The 27,990-nt window shown below is 43.6% G+C and overlaps 1 protein-coding gene across 1 annotated transcript in view; it reads right to left on the bottom strand.

Moving 5' to 3' along the window:
• Positions 1-10,741, bottom strand: part of LOC139420112 (glycyl-tRNA synthetase 1) — a 47,957-nt gene extending 37,216 nt beyond the window's left edge. Inside the window, exon 1 of the mRNA XM_071169840.1 lies at positions 10,383-10,741. Coding sequence (XP_071025941.1) covers positions 10,383-10,622 — 240 coding nt within the window. The 5' untranslated portion in view covers positions 10,623-10,741. The remainder of the gene's footprint in view (positions 1-10,382) is intronic.
• Positions 10,742-27,990: the final 17,249 nt, after the last annotated feature.

The raw sequence follows: 27,990 nt of genomic DNA, 5'->3' as shown, positions 1-27,990 counted from the left end.
ATTAGGATAGAAAACACTCTAAAGTTTCCAAAACTGTCAAAATAATGTCTGTGAGTATAACAGAACTGATATTGCAGGCGAAACCCTGAGGAAAATCCAATCAGGAAGTGCCTCTTATTTTGAAACTCTTCTGTTCCTATGCATGCCCATCCTCCATTTAAAGGGATATCAACCAGATTCCCTTTTCTCTGGCTTCCCTAACGTGTCAACAGTCTTTAGACATAGTTTCAGGCTTTTATTTTGAAAAATGAGCGTGAAAGATCACATTGCCTTAGTGGATAGGTGGGGGCTCTGAGTGAGTTTTTGCGCTACAGAGTAAAGCCGCCATTGTTCCTCCCTGTTATTGAACAACCTACACACTCAGTTGATATATTATCGAATATATATTTTAAAAACTACCTGAGGAATGATTATAAAAAACGTTTGACATGTTTCTGTGGACATTATGAAGACTATTTGGAATTTACGTCTGCGTAGTCGTGACCGCTCTTTCCTGTGGATTTCTGAACGCGACAAACAAACTGAGGTATTTTGGATATAAAAATAATCTTTATGGAACAAAATGAACATTTGTGGTCTAACTGGGAGTCTCGTGAGTGAAAGCATCTGAAGATCAAAGGTAAACGATTAATTTGATTGTTTTTCTGATTTGTGACCAAGCTACCTGATGCTAAGTGTACTTAATGTTTTGTCATGCGATCGAAAGCAATCCGAGCGTTTGTGTAAGTTTTCGCTGTAAAGCATAATTTCAAAATCTGAGACGACAGGTGGATTAACAAAAGGCTAAGCTGTGTTTTGCAAGAATTTAAAACTATTTTTGTAAGAATATAGTATATGGGATTGATTAAGAAATGTAGCTTAATTTGATTAATATTATGGTGTTTCTATTCCAAGATCAACAAAACCCTCAGGGTTTCCGGTAGGAAAATATGGCGCTGTACAACGTGACCTTTATTTTACTAGACAAGTTAGTTAAGAAAAAAATTATACAAAAAAAAAAAATGAACCTCTATCTACAAACCGAAAAAAAAAAATGTATATACAGTACTAGAGTCAAAAGTTTGGACAACTAGTCATTCAATAATTTATCTTTATTGTTACTATATTATACATTGTAGAATAATAGTGAAGACATCAAAACTATGAAACACACATGGAATCGTGTAGTAACCAAAAGCGTCAAATAAAAAATGTCATATTTGAGATTCTTCAAAGTAGCCAACCTTTGCCATGACAGCTTTGCACACTCTTGGCTTTCTGTCATCCAGCTTCACCTGGAATGCTTTTCCAACAGTTTTGAAGTCGTTCCCACATATGCTGAGCTTTTGTTGGTTACTTTTCCTTCACTCTGCGGTCCAACTCATCCCAAACCATCTCAATCGGGTTGAGGTTGGGCGATTGTGGAGGCCAGGTAATCTGATGCAGCACTCAATCATTCTCCTTGGTCAAATAGTCCTTACACAGCCTGGAGGTGTGTTTTGGGTCATTGTTAAGTTGAAAAACAAATGATAGTGGGACTAAGCCCAAACCAGATGGGATGGCGTATCGCTGCAGAATGCTGTGGTAGCCATGCTGGTTAAGTGTGCCTTGAATTCTAAATAAATCAGACAGTGTCACCATCAAAGCACACCATAACACCACCTCCTCCATGCTTCACGATGGGAACCACACATGCAGAGATCATTAGTTCACCTACTCTGCATCTCAAAGATACGGCAGTTGGAAAAAATCCAAAATTTGGACTCATCAGACCAAGGGACAGATTTCCACCGGTCTATTGTCCATTGCTCGTGTTTCTTGGCCCAAGCAAGTCTCTTCTTCTTATTGGTGTCCTTTTCTTTAGTGTTCTCCTCTGAACAGTTGATGTTGAGATGTGTCTGTTGAACTCTGTGAAGCATTTATTTGGGCTGCAATCTGAGGCTGGTAACTCTAATGAACTCTGCAGCAGAGGTAACTCTGGGTCTTCCTTTCCTGTGGTGGTCCACATGAGAGCCAGTTTGATCATAACGCTTGATGGTTTTTGCAACTGCACTTGAACAAATTTAAAAAATTATTGAAATGTTCCGTATTGACTGACCTTCATGTCTTAAAGTAATGATGGACTGTTGTTTCTCTTTGCTGATTTGAGCCGTTCTTGCCATAATATGGACTTGGTCTTTTACTAAATAGGGCTGGGCGGTATACCGTATTTTATGATATACCGGTATTGATGCAGGGACCGGTTTGAGTTTTTACTTTACCTTCTAAAATGGTATTTGAATGTTTGGTTTGTTCAATGTGATACGCTATGTGTAACGTACATTTTTATAGTTTACTTTGCCACTTGAGTCATCTCTCTCTCTGCTCTTTCTCTCCGTGCCACTTTCCACACAGACCTAGCCACGCCCCCTGTCACTCGAGGAACACATTTGGTGTTCCTCAACCACGAGACACTTGCGTTCAGTCTGCATGGTCAATGCAGCACATGCAACAATGCTGATGACAACGATGCTGTTTTCACTTTGATTCTTAATATAAATCCACTAGCGTTCTATTATGACTCTTAGTTTGTGTTTCTTACATCTGCAAACAGCTAGTTTGTATTTTCTTAGCAAGTTTCCCTAAATCTTGTGAGACATATTGAGAATTTTCTAGACCATGCATGTTAATTATTAATTGCAGAAGAGCTAGTAAGATGGGTGCACTCTATATGTGCTCTGGGTCATTAGACACCATTAGACATGCACTTGTCTGGGGTGTGGACACGACTGGTTATTCCTGCAACAGTGTTATGGCCTAATATGTACTGTTGCTATGGTTACACCTCTTGGGACTTTTCCAGAACATGGGTGTTCCTTTCAGAGGAGCTAGAAGGAAGACATGTCTGGTTATTTCTGTAAAGTGCGACAGACTGTTGATATGGTCCTACATGCATGCACCGGTCTTAGTCGAGAACATGTCTGTACTTTTTAACTATTGGTGTGGCTAAAGTTTCCATGCCCTAATATGAAACCAAACTAAAATTAGTGCAAGGCAATAAGATAACGGTGGCCAAATGCCAGAGGGGATGAGTCATTAAGAGGAGTTACTGTCTAACTAACCCTAAACTTAGTTGTTTTCATGAACCAGCTCGGCTTGTATTACAACATAATAAAAGGTCTATTTGAACTCACATGCTCCGGTATTTGAGAAATATGATTGACTGAATATTTCCATGACAGACGCTAATTGTTAGCCGCTAATAAATGTACTGAGTATGAGCAAGCGTAGCTAGCTAAAACAGCCTGATAATACCAGTGATGGTGTAGGTCTAAATCAGCATGTTGTTTGTGCAACAGTATCTTTTAAAATCAAAGATAAATATGCAAAGCAAGAATATGTTAGCTACATGAAGTAGCTAAGAGGACATGCAATGTAGCCAAAGCTTATAGAGTACCCTAGGAAACACTTACCGACACTTTAGTTCCTACCCTGTCACAATAACTCCTCCCTGGCATTTTAATTCGTTGTCATCTCAAACACAGTATTCAAAGTGCCCACTATTATAATCTAACTATAGAATAGTCATTATATTTCCACGATTCCAACAGTTTTGCTCTAATTCACAAGTCAAATCGCAATATTTGGTTAAAAATACAAATACATTTTTTTTTTGGTATCTGTCGTTTACTCTTTTTGGCAACTGTTACTTCACTACATTCCTAATGAAAATACTTTTTACTCCATACATTTTCCCTGACACCTAAAAGTACTCATTACATTTTGAATGCTTGGCAAGACAGGAAAATGGTCCAATTCACACATTTGCCTCTGATCTGGAGGACTCACTAAACAAATCAAATCAAATTTTATTTGTCACATACACATGGTTAGCAGATGTTAATGCGAGTGTAGAGAAATGCTTGTGCTTCTAGTTCCGACAATGCAGTAATATTCAACGAGTAATCTAACCTAACAATTTCGCAACAATTACCTTATACACACACAAGTGTAAAGGAATGAATAAGAATATGTACATCATTTTTTTTTTTATGAATGAGTGATGGTATAGAACAGCATAGGCAAGATGCAGTAGATGGTATAGAGTACAGTATATACATATGATTAGAGGTCGGCCGATTAATTAGGACCGATTTCAAGTTTTCATAACAATCGGAAATCGGTATTTTTGGACGCCGATTTTGCCCCCCCAATTTTTTTTTACACCTTTATTTAACTAGGCAAGTCAGTTAAGAACAAATTCTTATTTTCAATGACGGCCTAGGAACAGTGGGTTAACTGCCTTGTTCGGGGGCAGAACGACGGTTAACTAGTACAACGCTCTAAACACCTGCCTCTCACTCCACGAGGAGAGTGCCTGTCATGCGAATGCAGTAGAAGCCAAGGTAAGTTGCTAGCTAGCATTAAACGTATCTTATAAAAAACAATCATTATCACTAGTTAACTACACATGGTTGATATTACTAGTTTATCAAGCGTGTTCTGCGTTGCATATAAATCGATGCAACACTGGGGGATGATTTAACAAAAGCGCATTTGCGAAAAAAGCACAATCGTTGCACGACTGTACCTAACCATAAACACCAATGCCTTAAAATCAATACACAGAAGTATATATTTTTAAACCTGGATATTTAGCTAAAAGAAATCCAGGTTAGGAGGCAATATTAACCAGGTGAAATTGTGTCACTTCTTTTGCGTTCATTGCACGCAGAGTCAGGGTATATGCAACAGTTTGGGCAGCCTGGCTCATTGCAAACTAATTTGCCAGAATTTTATGTAATTATGACATAACATTGAAGGTTTCGCAATGTAACAAGAATATTTAGACTTAGGGATGCCACCCGTTAGATAAAATACCGAACGGTTCCGTATTTCACTGAAATAAATGTTTTTGTTTTCGAAATTATACACTGCTCAAAAAAATGAAGGGAACACTAAAATAACACATCCTAGATCTGAATGAATGAAATATTAATATTAAATACTGGTTTTCTTTACATAGTTGAATGTGCTGACAACAAAATCACACAAAAATGATCAATGGAAATCAAATTTATCAACCCATGGAGGTCTGGATTTGGAGTCACACTCAAAATTAAAGTGGAAAACCACACTACAGGCTGATCCAACTTTGATGTAATGTCCTTAAAACAAGTCAAAATGAGGCTCAGTAGTGTGTGTGGCCTCCCTACAACGCCTGGGTATGCTCCTGATGAGGTGGCGGATGGTCTCCTGAGGGATCTCCTCCCAGACCTGGACTAAAGCATCCGCCAACTCCTGGACAGTCTGTGGTGCAACGTGGTGTTGGTGGATGGAACGAGACATGATGTCCCAGATGTGCTCAATTGGATTCAGGTCTGGGGAATGGGCGGGCCAGTCCATAGCATCAATGCCTTCCTCTTGCAGGAACTGCTGACACACTCCAGCCACATGAGGTCTAGCATTGTCTTGCATTAGGAGGAACTCAGGGCCAACCACACCAGCATATGGTCTCACAAGGGGTCTGAGGATCTCATCTCGGTACCTAATGGCAGTCAGGCTACCTCTGGCGAGCACATAGAGGGCTGTGTGGCCCCCCAAAGAACCACACCATGACTGACCCACCGCCAAACCGCTCAGTGTGAACCTGCTTTCATCTGTGAAGAGCACAGGGCGCCAGTGGTTGAATTTGCCAACCTTGGTGTTCTCTGGCAAATGTCAAACATCCTGCACGGTGTTGGGCTGTAAGCACAACCCCCACCTGTGGACGTTGGGCCCTCATACCGCCCTCATGGAGTCTGTTTCTGACCGTTTGAGCAGACACATGCACATTTGTGGCCTGCTGGAGGTCATTTTGCAGGGCTCTGGCAGTGCTCCTCCTGCTCCTCCTTGCACAAAGGCGGAGGTAGCGGTCCTGCTGCTGTGTTGTTGCACTCCTACGGCCTTCTCCACGTCTCCTGATGTACTGTCTCCTGGTAGCGCCTCCATGCTCTGGACTCTACGCTGACAGACACAGCAAACCTTCTTGCCACAGCTCGCATTGATGTGCCATCCTGGATGAGTTGCACTACCTGAGCCACTTGTGTGGGTTCTAGACTCCGTCTCATGCTACCACTAGAGTGAAAGCACCGCCAGCATTCAAAAGTGACCAAAACATCAGCCAGTAAGCATAGGAACTGAGAAGTGGTCTGTGGTCCCCACCTGCAAAACCACTCCTTTATTGGGGGTGTCTTGCTAATTGCCTATAATTTCCACCTGTTGTCTATTCCATTTGCACAACAGCATGTGACATTTATTGTCAATCAGTGTTGCTTCCTAAGTGGACAGTTTTATTTCACAGAAGTGTGATTGACTTGGAGTTACATTGTGTTGTTTAAGTGTTCCCTTAATTTTTTTGAGCAGTGTAGTTTCCGGATTCGACCATATTAATGACCAAAGGTTCGTATTTGTGTGTTATAATTAAGTCTATGATTTGATATTTGATAGAGCAGTCTGACTGAGCGATGGTAGGCAGCAGCAGACTCGTAAGCATTCATTCAAACAGCACTTTTGTGCCTTTTGCCAGCAGCTCTTTGCAAAACATAAACAGCACTGTTTATGACTTCAAGCCTATCAGCCTAATGGCTGGTGTATTCGATGTGAAATGGCTAGCTAGTTAGCGGGGTGCGCGCTGATAGCGTTTCAAACGTCACTCGCTCTGAGACTTGGAGTAGTTATTCCCCTTGCTCCGCAAGGGCCGCGGCTTCTGTGGAGCGATGGGTAACGCTGCTTCGAATGTGGCTGTTGTCGATGCTTTCCTGGTTCGAGCCCAGGTAGCGGCAAGGAGAGGGACGGAAGCTATACTGTTACACCGGCAATACTAAAAAGTGCCTATAAGAACATCCAATAGTCAAAGGTATATGAAATAGAAATGGTATAGAGGGAAATAGTCCTATAAATACTATATATTAACTACAACCCAAAACCTCTTACCTTGGAATATTGAAGTCTCATGTTAAAAGGAACCACCAACTTTCATATGTTCTCATGTTCTGAGCAAGGAACTGAAATGTTAGCTTTCTTACATAGCACATATTGCACTTTTACTTTCTTCTCCAACACTTTGTTTTTGCATTATTTCAACCAAATTGAACATGTTTCATTATTTATTTGAGGCTAAATGGATTTTTATTGATGTATTATATTTAGTTAAAATAGGTGTTCATTTAATATTGTTGTAATTGTCATTATTACAAATAAATAAAATAAACAATAAAATCTGCCGATTAATCGGTATCGGCTTTTTTTGGTTCTCCAATAATCGGTATTGGCGTTGAAAAATCATAATCGGTCGACCTCTACACATGATATATACATAAACATAAAAACACAAATGCTTTGTTTGTAAATCATGTCTTGAGTGTTGGAGTGTGCCCCTGGCTATCCATAAATAAAAAGAAAAGACCATTTGTGCCATCTGGTTTGCTTAATATAAGGAATATGAAATAATTTGATACTTAAGTACATTTGATCAATTACATTTACTTTTGATACTTAAGTATATTTAAATCCAAACACTAAGACTTTTACTCAAGTAGTATTTTACTGGGTGACTTTCACTTTTCTATTAATGTATCTTTACTTTTACTCAAGTATGACAATTGGGTACTTTTTCCACCACTGCAATTGAGTGCAGGAAATACAGAAATGATAAAAGTGCTGAAATTTGTTTTGGTTGAAGTTGAATTAAACAGCATAAAATAATAAGAATGGAGAAACATTCTAAGTGATTTCAATGAGTCTGTGTGTTGCCACCCTAGGATCACTCACTACTCCTAAAGCAAATGTATTACTTTTATTATTCAAAAACTAAAAACACGTCAAACCATCCATTTTTGTTTTTTAAATACCGTGATATAATATTTTGGCCATATCGCCCAGCCCTACCATCTTCTTTATGCCACCCATACCTGGTCACAAAACAACTGACTGGCTCAAAACGCATTAAGGAAGAAATTCCACAAATGAACTTTTAACAAGGCACCTGTTCATTGAAATGCATTCAAGTTGACTACCTCATGAAGCTGGTTGAGAGAATGCAAAGAGTGTGCAAAGCTGTCAAGGCAAATGGTGGATACTTTGAAAAATCTATTTTGATTTGTTTAACACGTTTTTGTTGAATACATGCTTCCATATTTGTTATTTCATAGTTTTGATGTCTTCATTATTGGTCTACCATGTAGAAAATAGTAAAAAATAAAGAAAAACCATTGAATGGTGTCCAAACTTTTGACTAGTACTGTATACACAAACATTTTCAGGATGGTAAATCATTTGTGTAAATTTAAAACAACTAAAACCAGATAAAACGTCTGTAGGAAAAGGAGCTAAATATAAAAAAATTAAAAGATAATATTTTACAACTGTTGGCAGAATCGTGCTGATATAGTGTATAAGAGGTCACAAAAAGTGTTGTAGTGATTCCTATGTGGTTGATGTAAAGAATATTTGTTGGTTTGTGGTGTCTAATGAGGAGCAACCAGACGCTGCACTTGACACGTTTATGAAACTGCTTATTCCAGTTACTAATAATCATACACCCACCATTAAGAAAATGACTGCAAACTTAAATCCCTGAGGATTGTTGACGAATTGAACAATTGGTTGAGAAGGATGAGGCAAAAGAGGTGGCAAATAGGTCTGGCTGTACAACCGATTGGCAAATGTCCTGCACATGGAGAAATCATGTGACTAAACTGAATAAAAAGAAGAAACTACACTATGAAATAAAGAAAAATGACAAAGAATGATAGTAAAAAGTTTGAGCACATTAAATGAAATTCTGGGCAAAAAGACAAACTCAGCTCCATCATTCATTGAATTACATGGCTCATCACAAAACCCACTGATATTACCAACTATTTCAAGATTGTGGGGGCTGTTTTGTTAGACTTTAGTGCGGCTTTTGACATTATGGATCATAGTCTGTTGCTGGAAAAACTTGTGTTATGGCTTTACATCCCCTGCTATAATGTGGATAAAGAGTTACCTGTCTAACAGAACACAGAGGGTGTTATGGCTTTACATCCCCTGCTATAATGTGGATAAAGAGTTACCTGTCTAACAGAACACAGAGGGTGTTCTTTAATGGAATCCTCTCCAACAAAATCCAGGTAGAATCAGGAATTAAAACCTAAAAGCATTATTTTTGGGGCAAATCATTCACTAAACATTGTAATCAATAATGTGGTAAGTGAGCAAGAACTACTTGGAGTAACCTCTTCACAGTCCCCAAGTCCAGAACAGACTATGTAGAGCCATGACTACATGGAACTGTATTCCACATCAGGTAACTGATGCAACCAGTAGAATCAGATATTTTTTTTAAACATAAAAATACATGATGAAACAGCAGGGACTATAGAAGCAACATAACATAAGTGCAGACACATGCATACAAACACACAATAACATACGTAGACATGGATTTTGTGTTGTAGATATGTAGTAGAAGAGTAGGGGCCGGAGGGCACACAGGGTGTTGTGAATGTATTGTAATGTTTTTAAAAACGTATAACTGCCTTCATTTTGAGGGACTCAAGGAAGAGTAGCTGCTGCCTTGGCCTAAAAACAAACTCACAATCACCAATAAAAACTAGACAGTCATAATTTTTTATTTCCGAAAATGTCATGGGGACCCCATTGATTTTGTTATGTTTAAGTCACTCAGAGTAAGAACTCTGCATCAGCCAAGGCAAAATGTCTAATTACAGGAAATAGCTTTGAAACTGCACATTTTCTCTCGGTTCCATGACAAAATGTGCAGAATTGCAGGAAATTTGCATTAAAACAGCACAATTGTATATTTGTGGCCAAGAGGAGGGCCTTTAAAAGCTTTGGTCGGAGACCTCACAATTGGCTAGCCACTACCTCGCCCCTCTCAAAGCTAACTTTGACAGCCACAAAACCCAAAAAAATACTAGGGGAAACACTGCCACCCAAATATCACTGTGAATCAGCTCTGGGCTGAAACGTGGCATGGGGGGAAATAAGTCGCAGGCATGGATGTTAATACAATTATTTATGAAATCATATCCAAGCTAGCTGGTATAACGGTCGACAGAATATAGCTGTATTAAATCAGTTATTTACTGCTTCCATAAATCTGCTCTACAGATCTCCAACTAATAGGCAAAAAAATATATAAATCAGTTAGCATGCTGGCTACCGGTTAGTTAGCTAGCTACATGGCTATGCTACATTCAAAGACCTCTGCTAACGTTGTATGTAAATGTTAGCTAGCAAAATAACCAGCTACAGCAGCTTTGTTTGAGCTGTCATTTATGGGCGATTACTAATGAATGCATGGATGATGTGAGGATCTTTGGAGTGAATAAAATAAGGGTTTAGCTTAATTCCCGTGGCTTTAAATGTCAATTTACCTGTTCTTTCACTGCCAGCCTCAGTGGGGCGAGGATTTCTTCAATATTGCCACTCATTTTGTGTCCTTCGGAAAGCTCCAGCCAAAGACTTTTCTTTTTTTTACACAAGCAGACCGAAAGAGAAAACGACCTGTTTTGGGTCGGACAGCGCAGCAGCGACTGTAGAAACCGGCAGACCCTCGGCACCGAGCGAATCTCAATGCTGGTCCTCAGCAGTGCTGATGTTGCGCTACGAAGCATGGACCGCGGGCGGAGCGACAATGTGGATGGAACAGAATGATGAAATCTCAGAAAACAAGTAAATGAATGCTTCAGTTATCAAGTGGCAGTTTCAACATGTTACTCCCTAGAAAATTGATAAATACACTTGGTGCAGATTCGACAAAGTATTCCAGCTTTCACCAGCATATGGCGCTGTTGCTCTGAGGAAGAGCATAATGGTTAATTGAATCTTTCATAAACTCATGCATGGCCCGGTTGCATAAACATCCTAAGTGTTTCTCTTAAAGGTTTACATTATTGTCTTACCTAAAGGAATTGCTTAATGGGGCGGCAGGGTAGCCTAGTGGTTAGAGCGTTGGACTAGTAAAGGTTGCAAGTTCGAATCCCCGAGCTGACAAGGTACAAATCTGTCGTTCTGCTCCTAAACAAGGCAGTTAACCCACTGTTCCTAGGCCGTCATTGAAAATAAGAATTCGTTCTTAACTGACTTGCCTAGTAAAATAAAGGTACAATTAAAAATGGCGTTGCATAGAGCCCGTCAAATATTTCCTTAGGTAGGGGCTTTAAGGTAGTTTTTTATTTTTTTTAACCTTTATTTATTTCTCTTCTCCAGGTAGGCTAGTTGAGGAGTTCTCATTTGCAACTGCGACCTGGCCAAGATAAAGCATAGCAGTGTGAACAGACAACAACACAGAGTTACACATGGAGTAAACAATTAACAAGTCAATAACACAGTAGGAAAAAAAAGGCAGAATGAGTATCTGGTTACCATGGAGAAGGTCTGATTAACTGACTAAGGGTGCGTTAGTAAATTCACTCTGTCTATTTACTCATATTTACTCACACAAATGCAATCAGTCGATATAATCGAGAACTATCATCAGAAATCAAGCGATATGAATCAGACAGTGGGGCGCCGCCTGACCCACTAGTTGGCCAGAAGGTTTAAATCAACATTTCATATCGTGTTGTAGATGTACTGTATTGACAATAATAATAAGATCACATTTCCAGCATGGCCGCCAACCAGACCTCCCTTGTCCGCCATAGGAAGCAAACTGGTAATTAATCAATAATAAGTGAGCATTGCATTTGCAGCTCCTAAATTAATAAAACATTTAAAACGCAGTTTTAAACGTCACCTCTGAATGAACTCTGGAAACTCGTGACGCAGCTGACTAGCTTTTACTGAGAACCTGCAGGCGAGTTCCAGGATGCAGGTTGACACGGGTGAGTTCGTTGCAAGGCTGTAGTTGCGTTGCTAACCCGCGGGCGTGTCACAGGTCGACACGGGTGCGTTCCAGGTGGACTTCATTGCTTCTTAATTTATGGGTGTATTACAACGGAAAGTTAACATAACAGATTAGCATAATTGGTTCAGATTATTTATTTGCCTCTCCCAAATCACTATTGCAGGGCTGACCAACTCTGTTCCTGGAGAGCTACCATCCTGTAGGTTTTCGCTTCAAACCCAGTAGTAACTAACATGATTCAATTTATCAACCAGGTAGTTAGGTGCACTACATAAGGGTTGGAACAAAAATCTACAATGCCATTAAAACCCAGAATCTTATACTGGATTTCTCCAGACTTCCAAGACATGGAAGGATGGCCACGAGAGGCTAGTATTGAACATTTTGGAGAGTGGCCACGCGAGGCTAGTATTGAACATATTGGAAGGATGGCCACGCGAGGCTAGTGCTGAACATATTGGAAGGATGGCATCTTGAGGCTAGTGTTGTACATTTTGGAAGGATGGCATCTTGAGGCTAGTGTTGTACATTTTGGAAGGATGGCCACGCAAGGCTAGTGTTGTACATTTTGGAAGGATGGCATCTTGAGGCTAGTGTTGTACATTTTGGAAGGATGGCCACGCGAGGTTAGTGTTGAACATTTTGGAAGGATGGCCACGCGAGGTTAGCGTTGAACATTTTGGAAGGATGGCCACGCGAGGTTAGCGTTGAACATTTTGGAAGGATGGCCACGCGAGGTTAGCGTTGAACATATTTGGAAGGATGACCACGCGAGGCTAGCGCTGAACATAATTGGAAGGATGGCCACGCGAGGCTAGCGCTGAACATATTGGAAGGATGGCCACGCGAGGCTAGCGCTGAACATAATTGGAAGGATGGCCACGCGAGGCTAGCGCTGAACATATTGGAAGGATGGCCACGCGAGGCTAGCGCTGAACATATTGGAAGGATGGCCACGCGAGGCTAGCGCTGAACATATTGGAAGGATGGCCACGCGAGGCTAGCGTTGAACATATTGGAAGGATGGCCACGCGAGGCTAGCGTTGAACATATTGGAAGGATGGCCACGCGAGGCTAGCGTTGAACATATTGGAAGGATGGCCACGCGAGGCTAGCGTTGAACATATTGGAAGGATGGCCACGCGAGGCTAGCGTTGAACATATTGGAAGGATGGCCACGCGAGGCTAGCGTTGAACATATTGGAAGGATGGCCACGCGAGGCTAGCGTTGAACATATTGGAAGGATGGCCACGCGAGGCTAGCGTTGAACATATTGGAAGGATGGCCACGCGAGGCTAGCGTTGAACATATTGGAAGGATGGCCACGCGAGGCTAGCGTTGAACATATTGGAAGGATGGCCACGCGAGGCTAGCGTTGAACATATTGGAAGGATGGCCACGCGAGGCTAGCGTTGAACATATTGGAAGGATGGCCACGCGAGGCTAGCGTTGAACATATTGGAAGGATGGCCACGCGAGGCTAGCGTTGAACATATTGGAAGGATGGCCACGCGAGGCTAGCGTTGAACATATTGGAAGGATGGCCACGCGAGGCTAGCGTTGAACATATTGGAAGGATGGCCACGCGAGGCTAGCGTTGAACATATTGGAAGGATGGCCACGCGAGGCTAGCGTTGAACATATTGGAAGGATGGCCACGCGAGGCTAGCGTTGAACATATTGGAAGGATGGCCACGCGAGGCTAGCGTTGAACATATTGGAAGGATGGCCACGCGAGGCTAGCGTTGAACATATTGGAAGGATGGCCACGCGAGGCTAGCGTTGAACATATTGGAAGGATGGCCACGCGAGGCTAGCGTTGAACATATTGGAAGGGTGGCCACGCGAGGCTAGCGTTGAACATATTGGAAGGGTGGCCACGCGAGGCTAGCGTTGAACATATTGGAAGGATGGCCACGCGAGGCTAGCGTTGAACATATTGGAAGGATGGCCACGCGAGGCTAGCGTTGAACATATTGGAAGGATGGCCACGCGAGACTAGCGTTGAACATATTGGAAGGATGGCCACGCGAGGCTAGCGTTGAACATATTGGAAGGATGGCCACGCGAGGCTAGCGTTGAACATATTGGAAGGATGGCCACGCGAGGCTAGCGTTGAACATATTGGAAGGATGGCCACGCGAGGCTAGCGTTGAACATATTGGAAGGATGGCCACGCGAGGCTAGCGTTGAACATATTGGAAGGATGGCCACGCGAGGCTAGCGATGAACATATTGGAAAGATGGCCACGCGAGGCTAGTGTTGAACATTTTGGAAGGATGGCCACGCGAGGCTAGTGTTGAACATATTGGAAGGATGGCCACGCGAGGCTAGTGCTGAACATATTGGAAGGATGGCCACGCGAGGCTAGTGCTGAACAAATTGGAAGGATGGCCACGCGAGGCTAGTGCTGAACATATTGGAAGGATGGCCACGCGAGGCTAGTGCTGAACATATTGGAAGGATGGCCACGCGAGGCTAGTGCTGAACATATTGGAAGGATGGCCACGCGAGGCTAGTGTTGAACATATTGGAAGGATGGCCACGCGAGGCTAGTGCTGAAAATATTGGAAGGATGGCCACGCGAGGCTAGTGTTGAACATATTGGAAGGATGGCCACGCGAAGCTAGCGCTGAACATATTGGAAGGATGGCAACTTGAGGCTAGTGTTGAACATATTCAAATCAAATCAAATTTTATTTGTCACATACACATGGTTAGCAGATGTTAATGCGAGTGTAGGGAAATGCTTGTGCTTCTAGTTCCGACAATGCAGTAATAACCAACGAGTAATCTAGCTAACAATTCCAAAACTACTACCTTATACACATAAGTGTAAAGGGATAAAGAATATGTACATAAAGATATATGAATGAGTGATGGTACAGAGCGGCATAGGCAACATGCAGTAGATGGTATCGAGTACAGTATATACAAAAGAGATGAGTATGTAAACAAAGTGGCATAGTTTAAAGTGGCTAGTGATACATGCATTACATAAAGACGCAGTAGATTATATAGAGTACAGTATATACGTATACATATGAGATAAATAATGTAGGGTATGTAAACATTATATTAAGTAGCATTGTTTAAAGTGGCTAGTGATATATTTTACATCAATTCCCATTATTAAAGTGGCTGGAGTTGAGTCAGTGTGTTGGCAGCAGCCACTCAATGTTAGTGGTGGCTGTTTAACAGTCTGATGGCCTTGAGATAGAAGCTGTTTTTCAGTCTCTCGGTCCCAGCTTTGATGCACCTGTACTGACCTCGCCTTCTGGATGATAGCGGGGTGAACAGGCAGTGGCTCGGGTGGTTGATGTCCTTGATGATCTTTATGGCCTTCCTGTGACATCGGGTGGTGTAGGTGTCCTGGAGGGCAGGTAGTTTGCCCCCGGTGATGCGTTGTGCAGACCTCACTACCCTCTGGAGAGCCTTACGGTTGTGGGCGGAGCAGTTGCCGTACCAGGCGGTGATACAGCCCGCAAGGATGCTCTCGATTGTGCATCTGTAGAAGTTTGTAAGTGCTTTTGGTGACAAGCCGAATTTCTTCAGCCTCCTGAGGTTAAAGAGGCGCTGCTGCGCCTTCTTCACGATGCTGTCTGTGTGGGTGGACCAATTCAGTTTGTCTGTGATGTGTACGCAGAGGAACTTAAAACTTACTACCCTCTCCACTACTGTTCCATCGATGTGGATAGGGGGGTGTTCCCTCTGCTGTTTCCTGAAGTCCACAATCATCTCCTTAGTTTTGTTGACGTTGAGTGTGAGGTTATTTTCCTGACACCACACTCCGAGGGCCCTCACCTCCTCCCTGTAGGCCGTCTCGTCGTTGTTGGTAATCAAGCCTACCACTGTTGTGTCGTCCGCAAACTTGATGATTGAGTTGGAGGCGTGCGTGGCCAAGCAGTCGTGGGTGAACAGGGAGTACAGGAGAGGGCTCAGAACGCACCCTTGTGGGGCCCCAGTGTTGAGGATCAGCGGGGTGGAGATGTTGTTACCTACCCTCACCACCTGGGGGCGGCCCGTCAGGAAGTCCAGTACCCAGTTGCACAGGGCGGGGTCGAGACCCAGGGTCTCGAGCTTGATGACGAGTTTGGAGGGTACTATGGTGTTAAATGCGGACCTGTAGTCGATGAACAGCATTCTGACATAGGTATTCCTCTTGTCCAGATGGGTTAGGGCAGTGTGCAGTGTGGTTGAGATTGCATCGTCTGTGGACCTATTTGGGCGGTAAGCAAATTGGAGTGGGTCTAGGGTGTCAGGTAGGGTGGAGGTGATATGGTCCTTGACTAGTCTCTCAAAGCACTTCATGATGACGGATGTGAGTGCTACGGGGCGGTAGTCGTTTAGCTCAGTTACCTTAGCTTTCTTGGGAACAGGAACAATGGTGGTCCTCTTGAAGCATGTGGGAACAGCAGAATGGGATAAGGATTGATTGAATATGTCCGTAAACACACCAGCCAGCTGGTCTGCGCATGCTCTGAGGGCCCCCTCATTGATTAGAATGGCACCGGAGGGGAGGGCTGCCGTTTTACGGGCTCCTAACCAACTGTGCTATTTTGTTAGTATTTTCCACGTTGTTTGGAACTTAATTTTTAAACTTATTTTGTACATAATGTTACTGCTACTGTCTCCTATGACCGAAAATAACTTCTGGACATCAGAGCAGCGATTACTCACCTCGAACAAGATTTTTTTTCTTTAACGAGTCCGACGCAAAGAATATACTGCTTTCTCGGGAACAGGCCCAAATCCCTGTCATTTGAATGAAGAAAAGACGGAGAAAAAAGGGGCGGAGGTCGGGCCGCCTTCTGAGAATTCGTAGGGTGAGAGAGTAAACCTCCACTACCATCCGTTCTATTGGCCAACGTGCAATCATTGGAAAACAAAATGGATGATATACGATCAAGACTATCCCACCAACGGGAGAAAAAAAAACTGCAATATCTTATGTTTTCACCGAGTTCGACGACACGGATTGTGTTGTATTTGTATTGTATTTATTATGAATCCCCATTAGTTCCTGCCAAGGCAGCAGCTACTCTTCCTGGGGTTTATTATGGATCCCCATTAGTTCCTGCCAAGGCAGCAGCTACTCTTCCTGGGGTTTATTATGGATCCCCATTAGTTCCTGCCAAGGCAGCAGCTACTCTTCCTGGGATTTATTATGGATCCCCATTAGTTCCTGCCAAGGCAGCAGCTACTCTTCCTGGGGTTTATTATGAATCCCCATAGTTCCTGCCAAGGCAGCAGCTACTCTTCCTGGGGTTTATTATGGATCCCCATTAGTTCCTGCCAAGGCAGCAGCTACTCTTCCTGGGGTTTATTATGGATCCCCATTAGTTCCTGCCAAGGCAGCAGCTACTCTTCCTGGGATTTATTATGGATCCCCATTAGCTGCTGATAAGGCAGCATCTACTCTTCCTGGGGTCTGGCAAAATTAAGGCAGTTATTCAGTTTTAAAAACATTACAATACATTTATTACAGAATTCACAACAATGTGCCTTCAGGCCCATACTCCACGACCACATATCTACAACGCAACATCCATGTGTGCGTGTGTGTATAGTGTGTATGTTATCATGTGTGTGTTTGCATGTGTCTGTGCCTAAGTTTGTGTTTCTTCACAGTCTCTGCTGTTTCATAAGGTGTAATTTTACCTTTTTTAAAAATCTGATTCTACTGCTTGCGTCAGTTACCTGATGTGGAATATAGTTCCATGTAGTCATGGCTCTATGTAGTACTGTATGCCTCCCATAGCCTGTTCTGGACTTGGGGATTGTGAAGAGACCTCTGGTGGCATGTCTTGTGTGGTATGCATGGGTGTCCGAGCTGTGTGCTAGTAGTTTAAACAGACAGCTCGGTAGCTTCAGCTTGTCAACACCTCTTACAAAAACAAGTAATGTGGAAGTCAATCTCTCTTCCACTTTGAGCCATGAGAGATTGACATGCATGTCATTTATGTTTAATTTAACCAGGTAGGCTAGTTGAGAACAAGTTCTCATTTGCAACTGCGACCTGGCCAAGATAAAGCATAGCAGTGTGAACAGACAACAACACAGAGTTACACATGGAGTAAACAATAAACAAGTCAATTACATAGTAGAAAAAAACAATCTATATACATTGTGTGCAAAAGGCACGAGAAGGTAGGCAATAAATGGCCATAGGAGTGAATAATTACAATTTAGCAGATTAACACGAGTGATAAATGATCAGATGAACATGTGCAGGTAGAGATACTGGTGTGCAAAAGAGCAGAAAAGTAAATAAAATAAAAACAGTATGGGGATGAGGTAGATAAATTGGGTGGGCTATATGCAGATGGACTATGTACAGCTGCAGCAATCGGTTAGCTGCTCAGATAGCAGATGTTTAAAGTTGTTGAGGGAGATAAAAGTCTCCAACTTCAGCGATTTTTGCAATTCGTTCCAGTCGCAGGCAGCAGAGAACTGGAAGGAAAGGCGGCCAAATTAGGTTTTTGCTTTAGGGATGATCAATGAGATACACCTGCTAGAGCGCGTGCTACGGGTGGGTGTTGCCATCGTGACCAGTGAACTGAGATAAGGCGGAGCTTTACCTAGCATAGACTTGTAGATAACCTGGAGCCAGTGGGTCTGGCGACGAACATGTAGCGAGGGCCAGCCGACTAGAGCATACAGGTCGCAGTGTTGGGTGGTATAAGGTGCTTTAGTAACAAAACGGATGGCACTGTGATAAACTGCATCCAGTTTGCTGAGTAGAGTATTGGAAGCTATTTTGTAGATGACATCGCCGAAGTCGAGGATCGGTAGGATAGTCAGTTTTACTAGGTTAAGTTTTGCGGCGTGAGTGAAGGAGGCTTTGTTGCGAAATAGAAAGCCGACTCTAGATTTTATTTTGGATTGGAGATGTTTTATATGAGTCTGGAAGGAGTTTGCAGTCTAGCCAGACACCTAGGTACTTATAGATGTCCACATATTCTAGGTCGGAACCATCCAGGGTGGTGATGCTAGTTGGGTGTGCGGGTGCAGGCAGCGAACGGTTGAAAAGCATGCATTTGGTTTTACTAGCATTTCAGAGCAGTTGGAGGCCACGGAAGGAGTGTTGTATGGCATTGAAACTCGTTTGGAGCTTAGATAGCACAGTGTCCAAGGAAGGGCCAGAAGTATACAGAATGGTGTCGTCTGCGTAGAGGTGGATTAGGGAATCGCCCGCAGCAAGACCAACATCATTGATATATACAGAGAAAAGAGTCGGCCCGAGAATTGAACCCTGTGGTACCCCCATAGAGACTGCCAGAGGACCGGACAACATGCCCTCCAATTTGACACACTGAACTGTCTGCAAAGTAGTTGGTGAACCAGGCAAGGCAGTCATTAGAAAAACCGAGGCTACTGAGTCTGCCGATAAGAATATGGTGATTGACAAGAGTCGAAAGCCTTGGCCAGGTTGATGAAGACGGCTGCACAGTACTGTCTTTTATCGATGGCGGTTATGATATCGTTTAGTACCTTGAGCGTGGCTGAGGTGCACCCGTGACCGGCTCGGAAACCGGATTGCACTGCGGAGAAGGTACGGTGGGATTCGAGATGGTCAGTGATCTGTTTGTTGACTTGGCTTTCGAAGACCTTAGATAGGCAGGGCAGGATGGATATAGGTCTGTAACAGTTTGGGTCCAAGGTGTCTCCCCCTTTGAAGTGGCAGCATTCCAATCCTTGGGGACCTCAGATGATACGAAGGAGAGGTTGAACGGGCTGGTAATAGGGGTTGCGACAATGATGGCGGACAGTTTCAGAAATAGAGGGTCCAGATTGTCAAGCCCAGCTGATTTGTATGGGTCCAGGTTTTGCTGCTCTTTCAGAACATCTGCTATCTGGATTTGGGTAAAGGAGAAGCTGGGGAGGCGTGGGTGAGTAGCTGCGGGGGGGGGGGGGGGGGGGGGGGGGGGGGGGGGGTGGAGCTGTTGGCCGAGGTTGTAGTAGCCAGGAGGAAGGCATGGCCAGCCGTTGAGAAATGCTTGTTGAAGTTTTCGATTATCACGGATTTATCGGTGGTGACCGTGTTACCTAGCCTCAGTGCAGTGGGCAGCTCTTGTTCTCCATGGACTTTACAGTGTCCCAGAACTTTTTGGAGTTAGAGCTACAGGATGCAAATTTCTGCTTGAAAAAGCTGGCTTTTGCTTTCCTGACTGACTGCGTGTATTGGTTCCTGACTTCCCTGAACAGTTGCATATCGCGAGGACTATTCGATGCTATTGCAGTCCGCCACAGGATGTTTTTGTGCTGGTCGAGGGCAGTCAGGTCTGGAGTGAACCAAGGGCTATATCTGTTCTTAGTTCTGCATTTTTTTGAACGGAGCATGCTTGCCTAAGATGGTGAGGAAGTTACTTTTAAAGAATGACCAGGCATCCTCAACTGATGGGATGAGGTCAATATCCTTCCAGGAAACCCGGGCCAGGTCGATTAGAAAGGCCTGCTCGCAGAAGTGTTTTAGGGAGCATTTGACAGTGATGAGGGGTGGTCGTTTGACCGCAGACCCGTAGCGGATACAGGCAATGAGGCAGTGATCGCTGAGATCCTGATTGAAGACAGCAGAGCTGTATTTGGAGGTCAAGTTGGTCAGGATAATGTCTGAGGGTGCCCATGTTTACGGATTTAGGGTTGTACCTGGTGGGTTCCTTGATGATTTGTGTGAGATTGAGGGCATCTAGCTTAGATTGTAGGACTGCCGGGGTGTTAAGCATATCCCAGTTTAGGTCACCTAACAGAACAAACTCTGAAGCTAGATGGGGGGCAATCAATTCACAGATGGTGTCCAGGGCACAGCTGAGGGGGGGTCGGTAGCAGGCGGCAACAGTGAGAGACTTATTTCTGGAGAGATTCATTTTTAAAATTAGAAGTTCGAACTGTTTGGGCATAGACCTGGAAAGTATGACAGAACTTTGCAGGCTATCTCTGCAGTAGATTGCAACTCCTCCCCCTTTGGCAGTTCTATTTTGACGGAAAGTGTTATAGTTGGGTATGGAAATCTCAGAATTTTTGGTGATCTTCCTAAGCCAGGATTCAGACACGGCAAGGACATCAGGGTTGGCAGAGTGTGCTAAAGCAGTGAATAAAACAAACATAGGGAGGATGCTTCTGATGTTGACATACATGAATCCAAGGCTTTTTCGATCACAGAAGTCAACAAATGAGGGTGCCTGGGGACATGCAGGGCCTGGGTTTACCTCCACATCACCCGAGGAACAGAGGAGGAGCAGGATGAGGGTGCGGCTAAAGGCTATCAAAACTGGTCGCCTAGAGCGTTGGGGACAAGGAATAAAAGGAGCAGATTTATGGGCGTGGTAGAATATATTCAGGGCATAATGTGCAGACAGGGGTATGGTGGGGTGCGGGTACAGCGGAGGTAAGACCAGGCACTGGGTGATGATAAGAGTGGTTGCATCTCTGGACATGCTGGTTATAATCGATGAGATCACCGCATGTGTGGGAGGTGGGACAAAGGAGGTATCAGAGGTGTGAGGAGTGGAACTAGGGGCTCCATTGTCAACTAAAACAATGATAACTAACCTGAACAACAGTATACAAGGCATATTGATATTTGAGAGAGACATACAGCAAGGCATAAAGTAATCGCAGGTCTTGATTGGGAGAGCTTGCTAAAACAACAGGTGAGACAACAACAGCTAGTCAGTGAACAGTAGTAGTGTGAACAGCTGAGTAGGCCGGGAGGTGGGCCTCAGGGATAGCTTCGGTACTGGGTGCAAGCTAGCTGTGAAGATAAGAAGTAGTGGTCCAGGGATTACGGCAGGAATCCGGCGTTGTTGTGGAGACACAGTTCGATACTGGTAGACTGACGAGTATTATCCAGGCTAAAAACAGGGCTGGCTGTGCAGAAGGTTAAAGCTGGTAGACTGGCGAGTATTATCCAGGCTAAAAACAGGGCTGGCTGTGCAGAAGGTTAAAGCCGCTAGCAGTGGCTAACAATGACTAAACAGCTTGAAGCTAATTAGCTGGTTAGCTTCTGGAGGTTCTTGAATGTATAATTAAAAATAATAGCGATTCCGTATCACATTGGGTGAGGCAGGTTACCGGAAGGTATAATCGAATTAAAAATCGAAAAGAGATTGAAAATAAATATGGGTCTAGTGAGTGGTGGTCTCTATGCTGCTGTGTTATTAGATGTTTCTCTCTATGCTACTGTGTAACTAGATGTTTCTCTCTATGCTGCTGTGTAACTAGATGTCTCTATGCTGCTGTGTTACTAGATGTTTCTCTCTATGCTGCTGTGTAACTAGATGTTTCTCTCTATGCTGCTGTGTAACTAGATGTTTCTCACTGTGCTGCTGTGTAACTAGATGTCTCTATGCTGCTGTGTTACTAGATGTCTCTATGCTGCTGTGTTACTAGATGTCTCTATGCTGCTGTGTTACTAGATGTCTCTATGCTGCTGTGTAACTAGATGTTTCTATGCTGCTGTGTAACTAGATGTTTCTATGCTGCTGTGTAACTAGATGTTTCTATGCTGCTGTGTAACTAGATGCTTCTATGCTGCTGTGTAACTAGATGTTTCTATGCTGCTGTGTAACTAGATGTTTCTATGCTGCTGTGTAACTAGATGTTTCTATGCTGCTGTGTAACTAGATGTCTCTATGCTGCTGTGTAACTAGATGTCTCTATGCTGCTGTGTAACTAGATGTCTCTATGCTGCTGTGTAATTAGATGTTTCTCTATGCTACTGTGTAACTAGATGTTTCTCACTATGCTGCTGTGTAACTAGATGTCTCTATGCTGCTGTGTAACTAGATGTCTCTATGCTGCTGTGTAACTAGATGTTTCTCTATGCTACTGTGTAACTAGATGTTTCTCACTATGCTGCTGTGTAACTAGATGTTTCTCTATATGCTGCTGTGTAACTAGATGTTTCTCTATATGCTGCTGTGTAACTAGATGTTTCTCTATATGCTGCTGTGTAACTAGATGTTTCTCTATATGCTGCTGTGTAACTAGATGTCTCTATGCTGCTGTGTAACTAGATGTCTCTATGCTGCTGTGTTACTAGATGTTTCTCTATATGCTGCTGTGTAACTAGATGTCTATGCTGCTGTGTTACTAGATGTTTCTATGCTGCTTTGTAACTAGATGTTTCTCTCTATGCTGCTGTGTTACTAGATGTTTCTCTCTATGCTGCTGTGTTACTAGATGTTTCTACGCTGCTGTTTAACTAGATGTTTCTATGCTGCTGTGTTACTAGATGTTTCTATGCTGCTGTGTTACTAAATGTCTATATGCTGCTGTGTTACTAAATGTCTCTATGCTGCTGTGTTACTAGATGTCTCTATGCTGCTGTGTAACTAGATGTTTATCTCTATGCTGCTGTGTTACTAGATGTTTCTCTCTATGCTGCTGTGTTACTAGATGTTTCTATTCTGCTGTGTAACTAGATGTTTCTATGTTGCTGTGTAACTAGATGTCTCTATGCTGCTGTACTTGTACTGCATAGGCTACAGGGACATGATTAACTTGTTGTACTGCATGGGCTACAGGGACATGATTAACTTGTTGTACCGTATGGGCTACAGGGACATGATTACCTTGTTGTTCTGCATGGGCTACAGGGACATGATTAACTTGTTGTACCGTATGGGCTACAGGGACATGATCACCTTGTTGTTCCGCATGGGCTACAGGGACATGATTACCTTGTTGTTCTGCATGGGCTACAGGGACATGATTACCTTGTTGTTCTGCATGGGCTACAGGGACATGATTACATTGTTGTACTGCATGGGCTACAGGGACATGATTACCTTGTTGTTCTGCATGGGCTACAGGGACATGGTTAACTTGTTGTACCGCATGGGCTACGGGAACGTGATTAATGATGACCTTGTTGTAGTGGATGGGCTAGGGGAACGTGATTAATGATGACCTTGTTGTAGTGGATGGGCTAGGGGAACGTGATTAATGATGACCTTGTTGTAGTGGATGGGCTAGGGGAACGTGATTAATGATGACCTTGTTGTAGTGGATGGGCTAGGGGAACGTGATTAATGATGACCTTGTTGTAGTGGATGGGCTACGGGAACGTGATTAATAATGACTGTGTTGTTGTGAATGGGCTACGGGAACATGATGAACTTGTTGTAGTGGACGGGCTACGGGAACGTGATTAATGATGACCTTGTTGTACCGTATGGGCTACAGGGACATGATTACCTTGTTGTACCGTATGGGCTACAGGGACATGATTACCTTGTTGTTCTGCATGGGCTACAGGGACATGAATACCTTGTTGTACCGTATGGGCTACAGGGACATGATTACCTTGTTGTACCGTATGGGCTACAGGGACATGAATACCTTGTTGTTCTGCATGGGCTACAGGGACATGATTACCTTGTTGTTCCGCGTGGTCTACAGGGACATGATTACCTTGTTCCGCATGGGCTACAGGGACATGATTACCTTGTTGTTCTGCATGGGCTACAGGGACATGATTACCTTGTTGTTCCGCATGGGCTACAGGGACATGATTACCTTGTTGTACTGCATGGGCTACAGGGACATGATTACCTTGTTGTACTGCATGGGCTACAGGGACATGATTACCTTGTTGTTCTGCATGGGCTACAGGGACATGATTACCTTGTTGTTCTGCATGGGCTACAGGGACATGATTACCTTGTTGTACTGCATGGGCTACAGGGACATGATTACCTTGTTGTACTGCATGGGCTACAGGGACATGATTACCTTGTTGTACTGCATGGGCTACAGGGACATGATTACCTTGTTGTACTGCATGGGCTACAGGGACATGATTACCTTGTTGTACTGCATGGGCTACAGGGACATGATTACCTTGTTGTACTGCATGGGCTACAGGGACATGATGACCTTGTTCTGAATGGGCTACAGGGACATGATTAACTTGTTGTACCGTATGGGCTACAGGGACATGATTACCTTGTTGTTCTGCATGGGCTACAGGGACATGATTACCTTGTTGTTCCGCATGGGCTACAGGGACATGATTACCTTGTTGTTCTGCATGGGCTACAGGGACATGATTACCTTGTTGTTCCGCATGGGCTACAGGGACATGATTACCTTGTTGTTCCGCATGGGCTACAGGGACATGATTACCTTGTTGTTCTGCATGGGCTACAGGGACATGATTACCTTGTTGTACTGCATGGGCTACAGGGACATGATTACCTTGTTGTTCTGGATTGGCTACAGGGACATGATTACCTTGTTGTACTGCATGGGCTACAGGGACATGATTACCTTGTTGTAGTGGATGGGCTACGGGAACGTGATTAATGATGACCTTGTTGTAGTGGATGGGCTACGGGAACGTGATTAATGATGACCTTGTTGTAGTGGATGGGCTACGGGAACGTGATTAATGATGACCTTGTTGTACCGCATGGGCTACGGGAACGTGATTAATGATGACCTTGTTGTAGTGGATGGGCTACGGGAACGTGATTAATGATGACCTTGTTGTAGTGGATGGGCTACAGGGACATGATGACCTTGTTGTAGTGGATGGGCTAGGGGAACGTGATTAATGATGACCTTGTTGTAGTGGATGGGCTACGGGAACGTGATTAATGATGACCTTGTTGTAGTGGATGGGCTACGGGAACGTGATTAATGATGACCTTGTTGTACCGCATGGGCTACGGGAACGTGATTAATGATGACCTTGTTGTAGTGGATGGGCTACAGGGACATGATGACCTTGTTGTAGTGGATGGGCTAGGGGAACGTGATTAATGATGACCTTGTTGTAGTGGATGGGCTACGGGAACGTGATTAATGATGACCTTGTTGTAGTGGATGGGCTACGGGAACGTGATTAATGATGACCTTGTTGTAGTGGATGGGCTACGGGAACGTGATTAATGATGACCTTGTTGTAGTGGATGGGCTACGGGAACGTGATTAATGATGACCTTGTTGTAGTGGATGGGCTACGGGAACGTGATTAATGATGACCTTGTTGTACTGGATGGGCTACGGGAACGTGATTAATGATGACCTTGTTGTATTGGATGGGCTACGGGAACGTGATTAATGATGACCTTGTTGTATTGGATGGGCTATGGGAACGTGATTAATGATGACCTTGTTGTAGTGGATTGGCTACGGGAACGTGATTAATGATGACCTTGTTGTAGTGGATGGGCTACGGGAACGTGATTAATGATGACCTTGTTGTAGTGGATGGGCTACGGGAACGTGATTAATGATGACCTTGTTGTAGTGGATGGGCTACGGGAACGTGATTAATAATGACCTTGTTGTAGTGGATGGGCTACGGGAACGTGATTAATGATGACCTTGTTGTAGTGGATGGGCTACGGGAACGTGATTAATAATGACTTTGTTGTTGTGAATGGGCTACGGGAACATGATGAACTTGTTGTAGTGGACGGGCTACGGGAACGTGATTAATGATGACCTTGTTGTACCGTATGGGCTACAGGGACATGATTACCTTGTTGTTCCGCATGGGCTACAGGGACATGATTACCTTGTTGTTCCGCATGGGCTACAGGGACATGATTACCTTGTTGTTCCGCATGGGCTACAGGGACATGATTACCTTTTTGTTCCGCATGGGCTACAGGGACATGATTACCTTCTTGTTCCGCATGGGCTACAGGGACATGATTACCTTGTTGTTCCGCATGGGCTACAGGGACATGATTAATGATGACCTTGTTTAAATGGATGGGCTACAGGGACATGATGACCTTGTTGTAGTGGATGGGCTAGGGGAACGTGATTAATGATGACCTTGTTGTAGTGGATGGGCTACGGGAACGTGATTAATGATGACCTTGTTGTAGTGGATGGGCTACGGGAACGTTATTAATGATGACCTTGTTGTACCGCATGGGCTACGGGAACGTGATTAATGATGACCTTGTTGTAGTGGATGGGCTACAGGGACATGATGACCTTGTTGTAGTGGATGGGCTAGGGGAACGTGATTAATGATGACCTTGTTGTAGTGGATGGGCTACGGGAACGTGATTAATGATGACCTTGTTGTAGTGGATGGGCTACGGGAACGTGATTATTGATGACCTTGTTGTAGTGGATGGGCTACGGGAACGTGATTAATAATGACTTTGTTGTTGTGAATGGGCTACGGGAACATGATGAACTTGTTGTAGTGGATGGGCAACAGGGAGTGGAATTAGACTCATACATTATTCTGTTGCTTCCAATTGCAATGACTAACAAAATGAATATTGTCTCTTTTAATCAGACGAAAGCACTTGTGTTCATCACGGTAGTCTGACTAAATATATCATTAGCCTGTGGTCTCTGGGCCATCACAGGGAAAGCTATTCATTGTCACAGAAAAAAAGATTCTCACTGACGGATCTCTGTTGGAATATTTAAAAAGGAGGTACACTGTGCATCTCAGAGAATACATGTGAACACAGGAGGGGCCTGGAGATGGTGCAAGAGGTCTGAAAGTTGAAATGGCCCCTCAGAGAGCGATCACAGCTGCCTGTTCTATAGTAGACCATAGTGAGTGATCCTGTTCTATAATAGACCATAGTGAGTGAGCCTGTTTTATAGTAGACATAGTGAGTGAACCTGTTCTATAGTAGACCATAGTGAGTGAACCTGTTCTATAGTAGACAGTGAGTTAACCTGTTCTATAGTAGACATAGTGAGTGAACCTGTTCTATAGTAGACATAGTGAGTGAACCTGTTCTATAGTAGACATAGTGAGTGAACCTGTTCTACAGTAGACCATAGTGAGTGAACCTGTTCTATAGTAGACATAGTGAGTGAACCTGTTCTATAGTAGACATAGTGAGTGAACCTGTTCTATAGTAGACCATAGTGAGTGAACCTGTTCTATAGTAGACAGTGAGTGAACCTGTTCTATAGTAGACATAGTGAGTGAACCTGTTCTACAGTAGACATAGTGAGTGAACCTGTTCTACAGTAGACATAGTGAGTGAACCTGTTCTACAGTAGACCATAGTGAGTGAACCTGTTCTACAGTAGACCATAGTGAGTGAACCTGTTCTATAGTAGACATAGTGAGTGAACCTGTTCTATAGTAGACCATAGTGAGTGAACCTGTTCTATAGTAGACATAGTGAG

The sequence above is a fragment of the Oncorhynchus clarkii genome, chromosome 11 (genome assembly GCF_045791955.1).
Source record: "Oncorhynchus clarkii lewisi isolate Uvic-CL-2024 chromosome 11, UVic_Ocla_1.0, whole genome shotgun sequence".
Lineage (NCBI taxonomy): Eukaryota > Metazoa > Chordata > Actinopteri > Salmoniformes > Salmonidae > Oncorhynchus > Oncorhynchus clarkii.
Note: the sequence above shows the minus strand (reverse complement) of the source record. Positions and strands in the feature narration are given on the sequence as shown.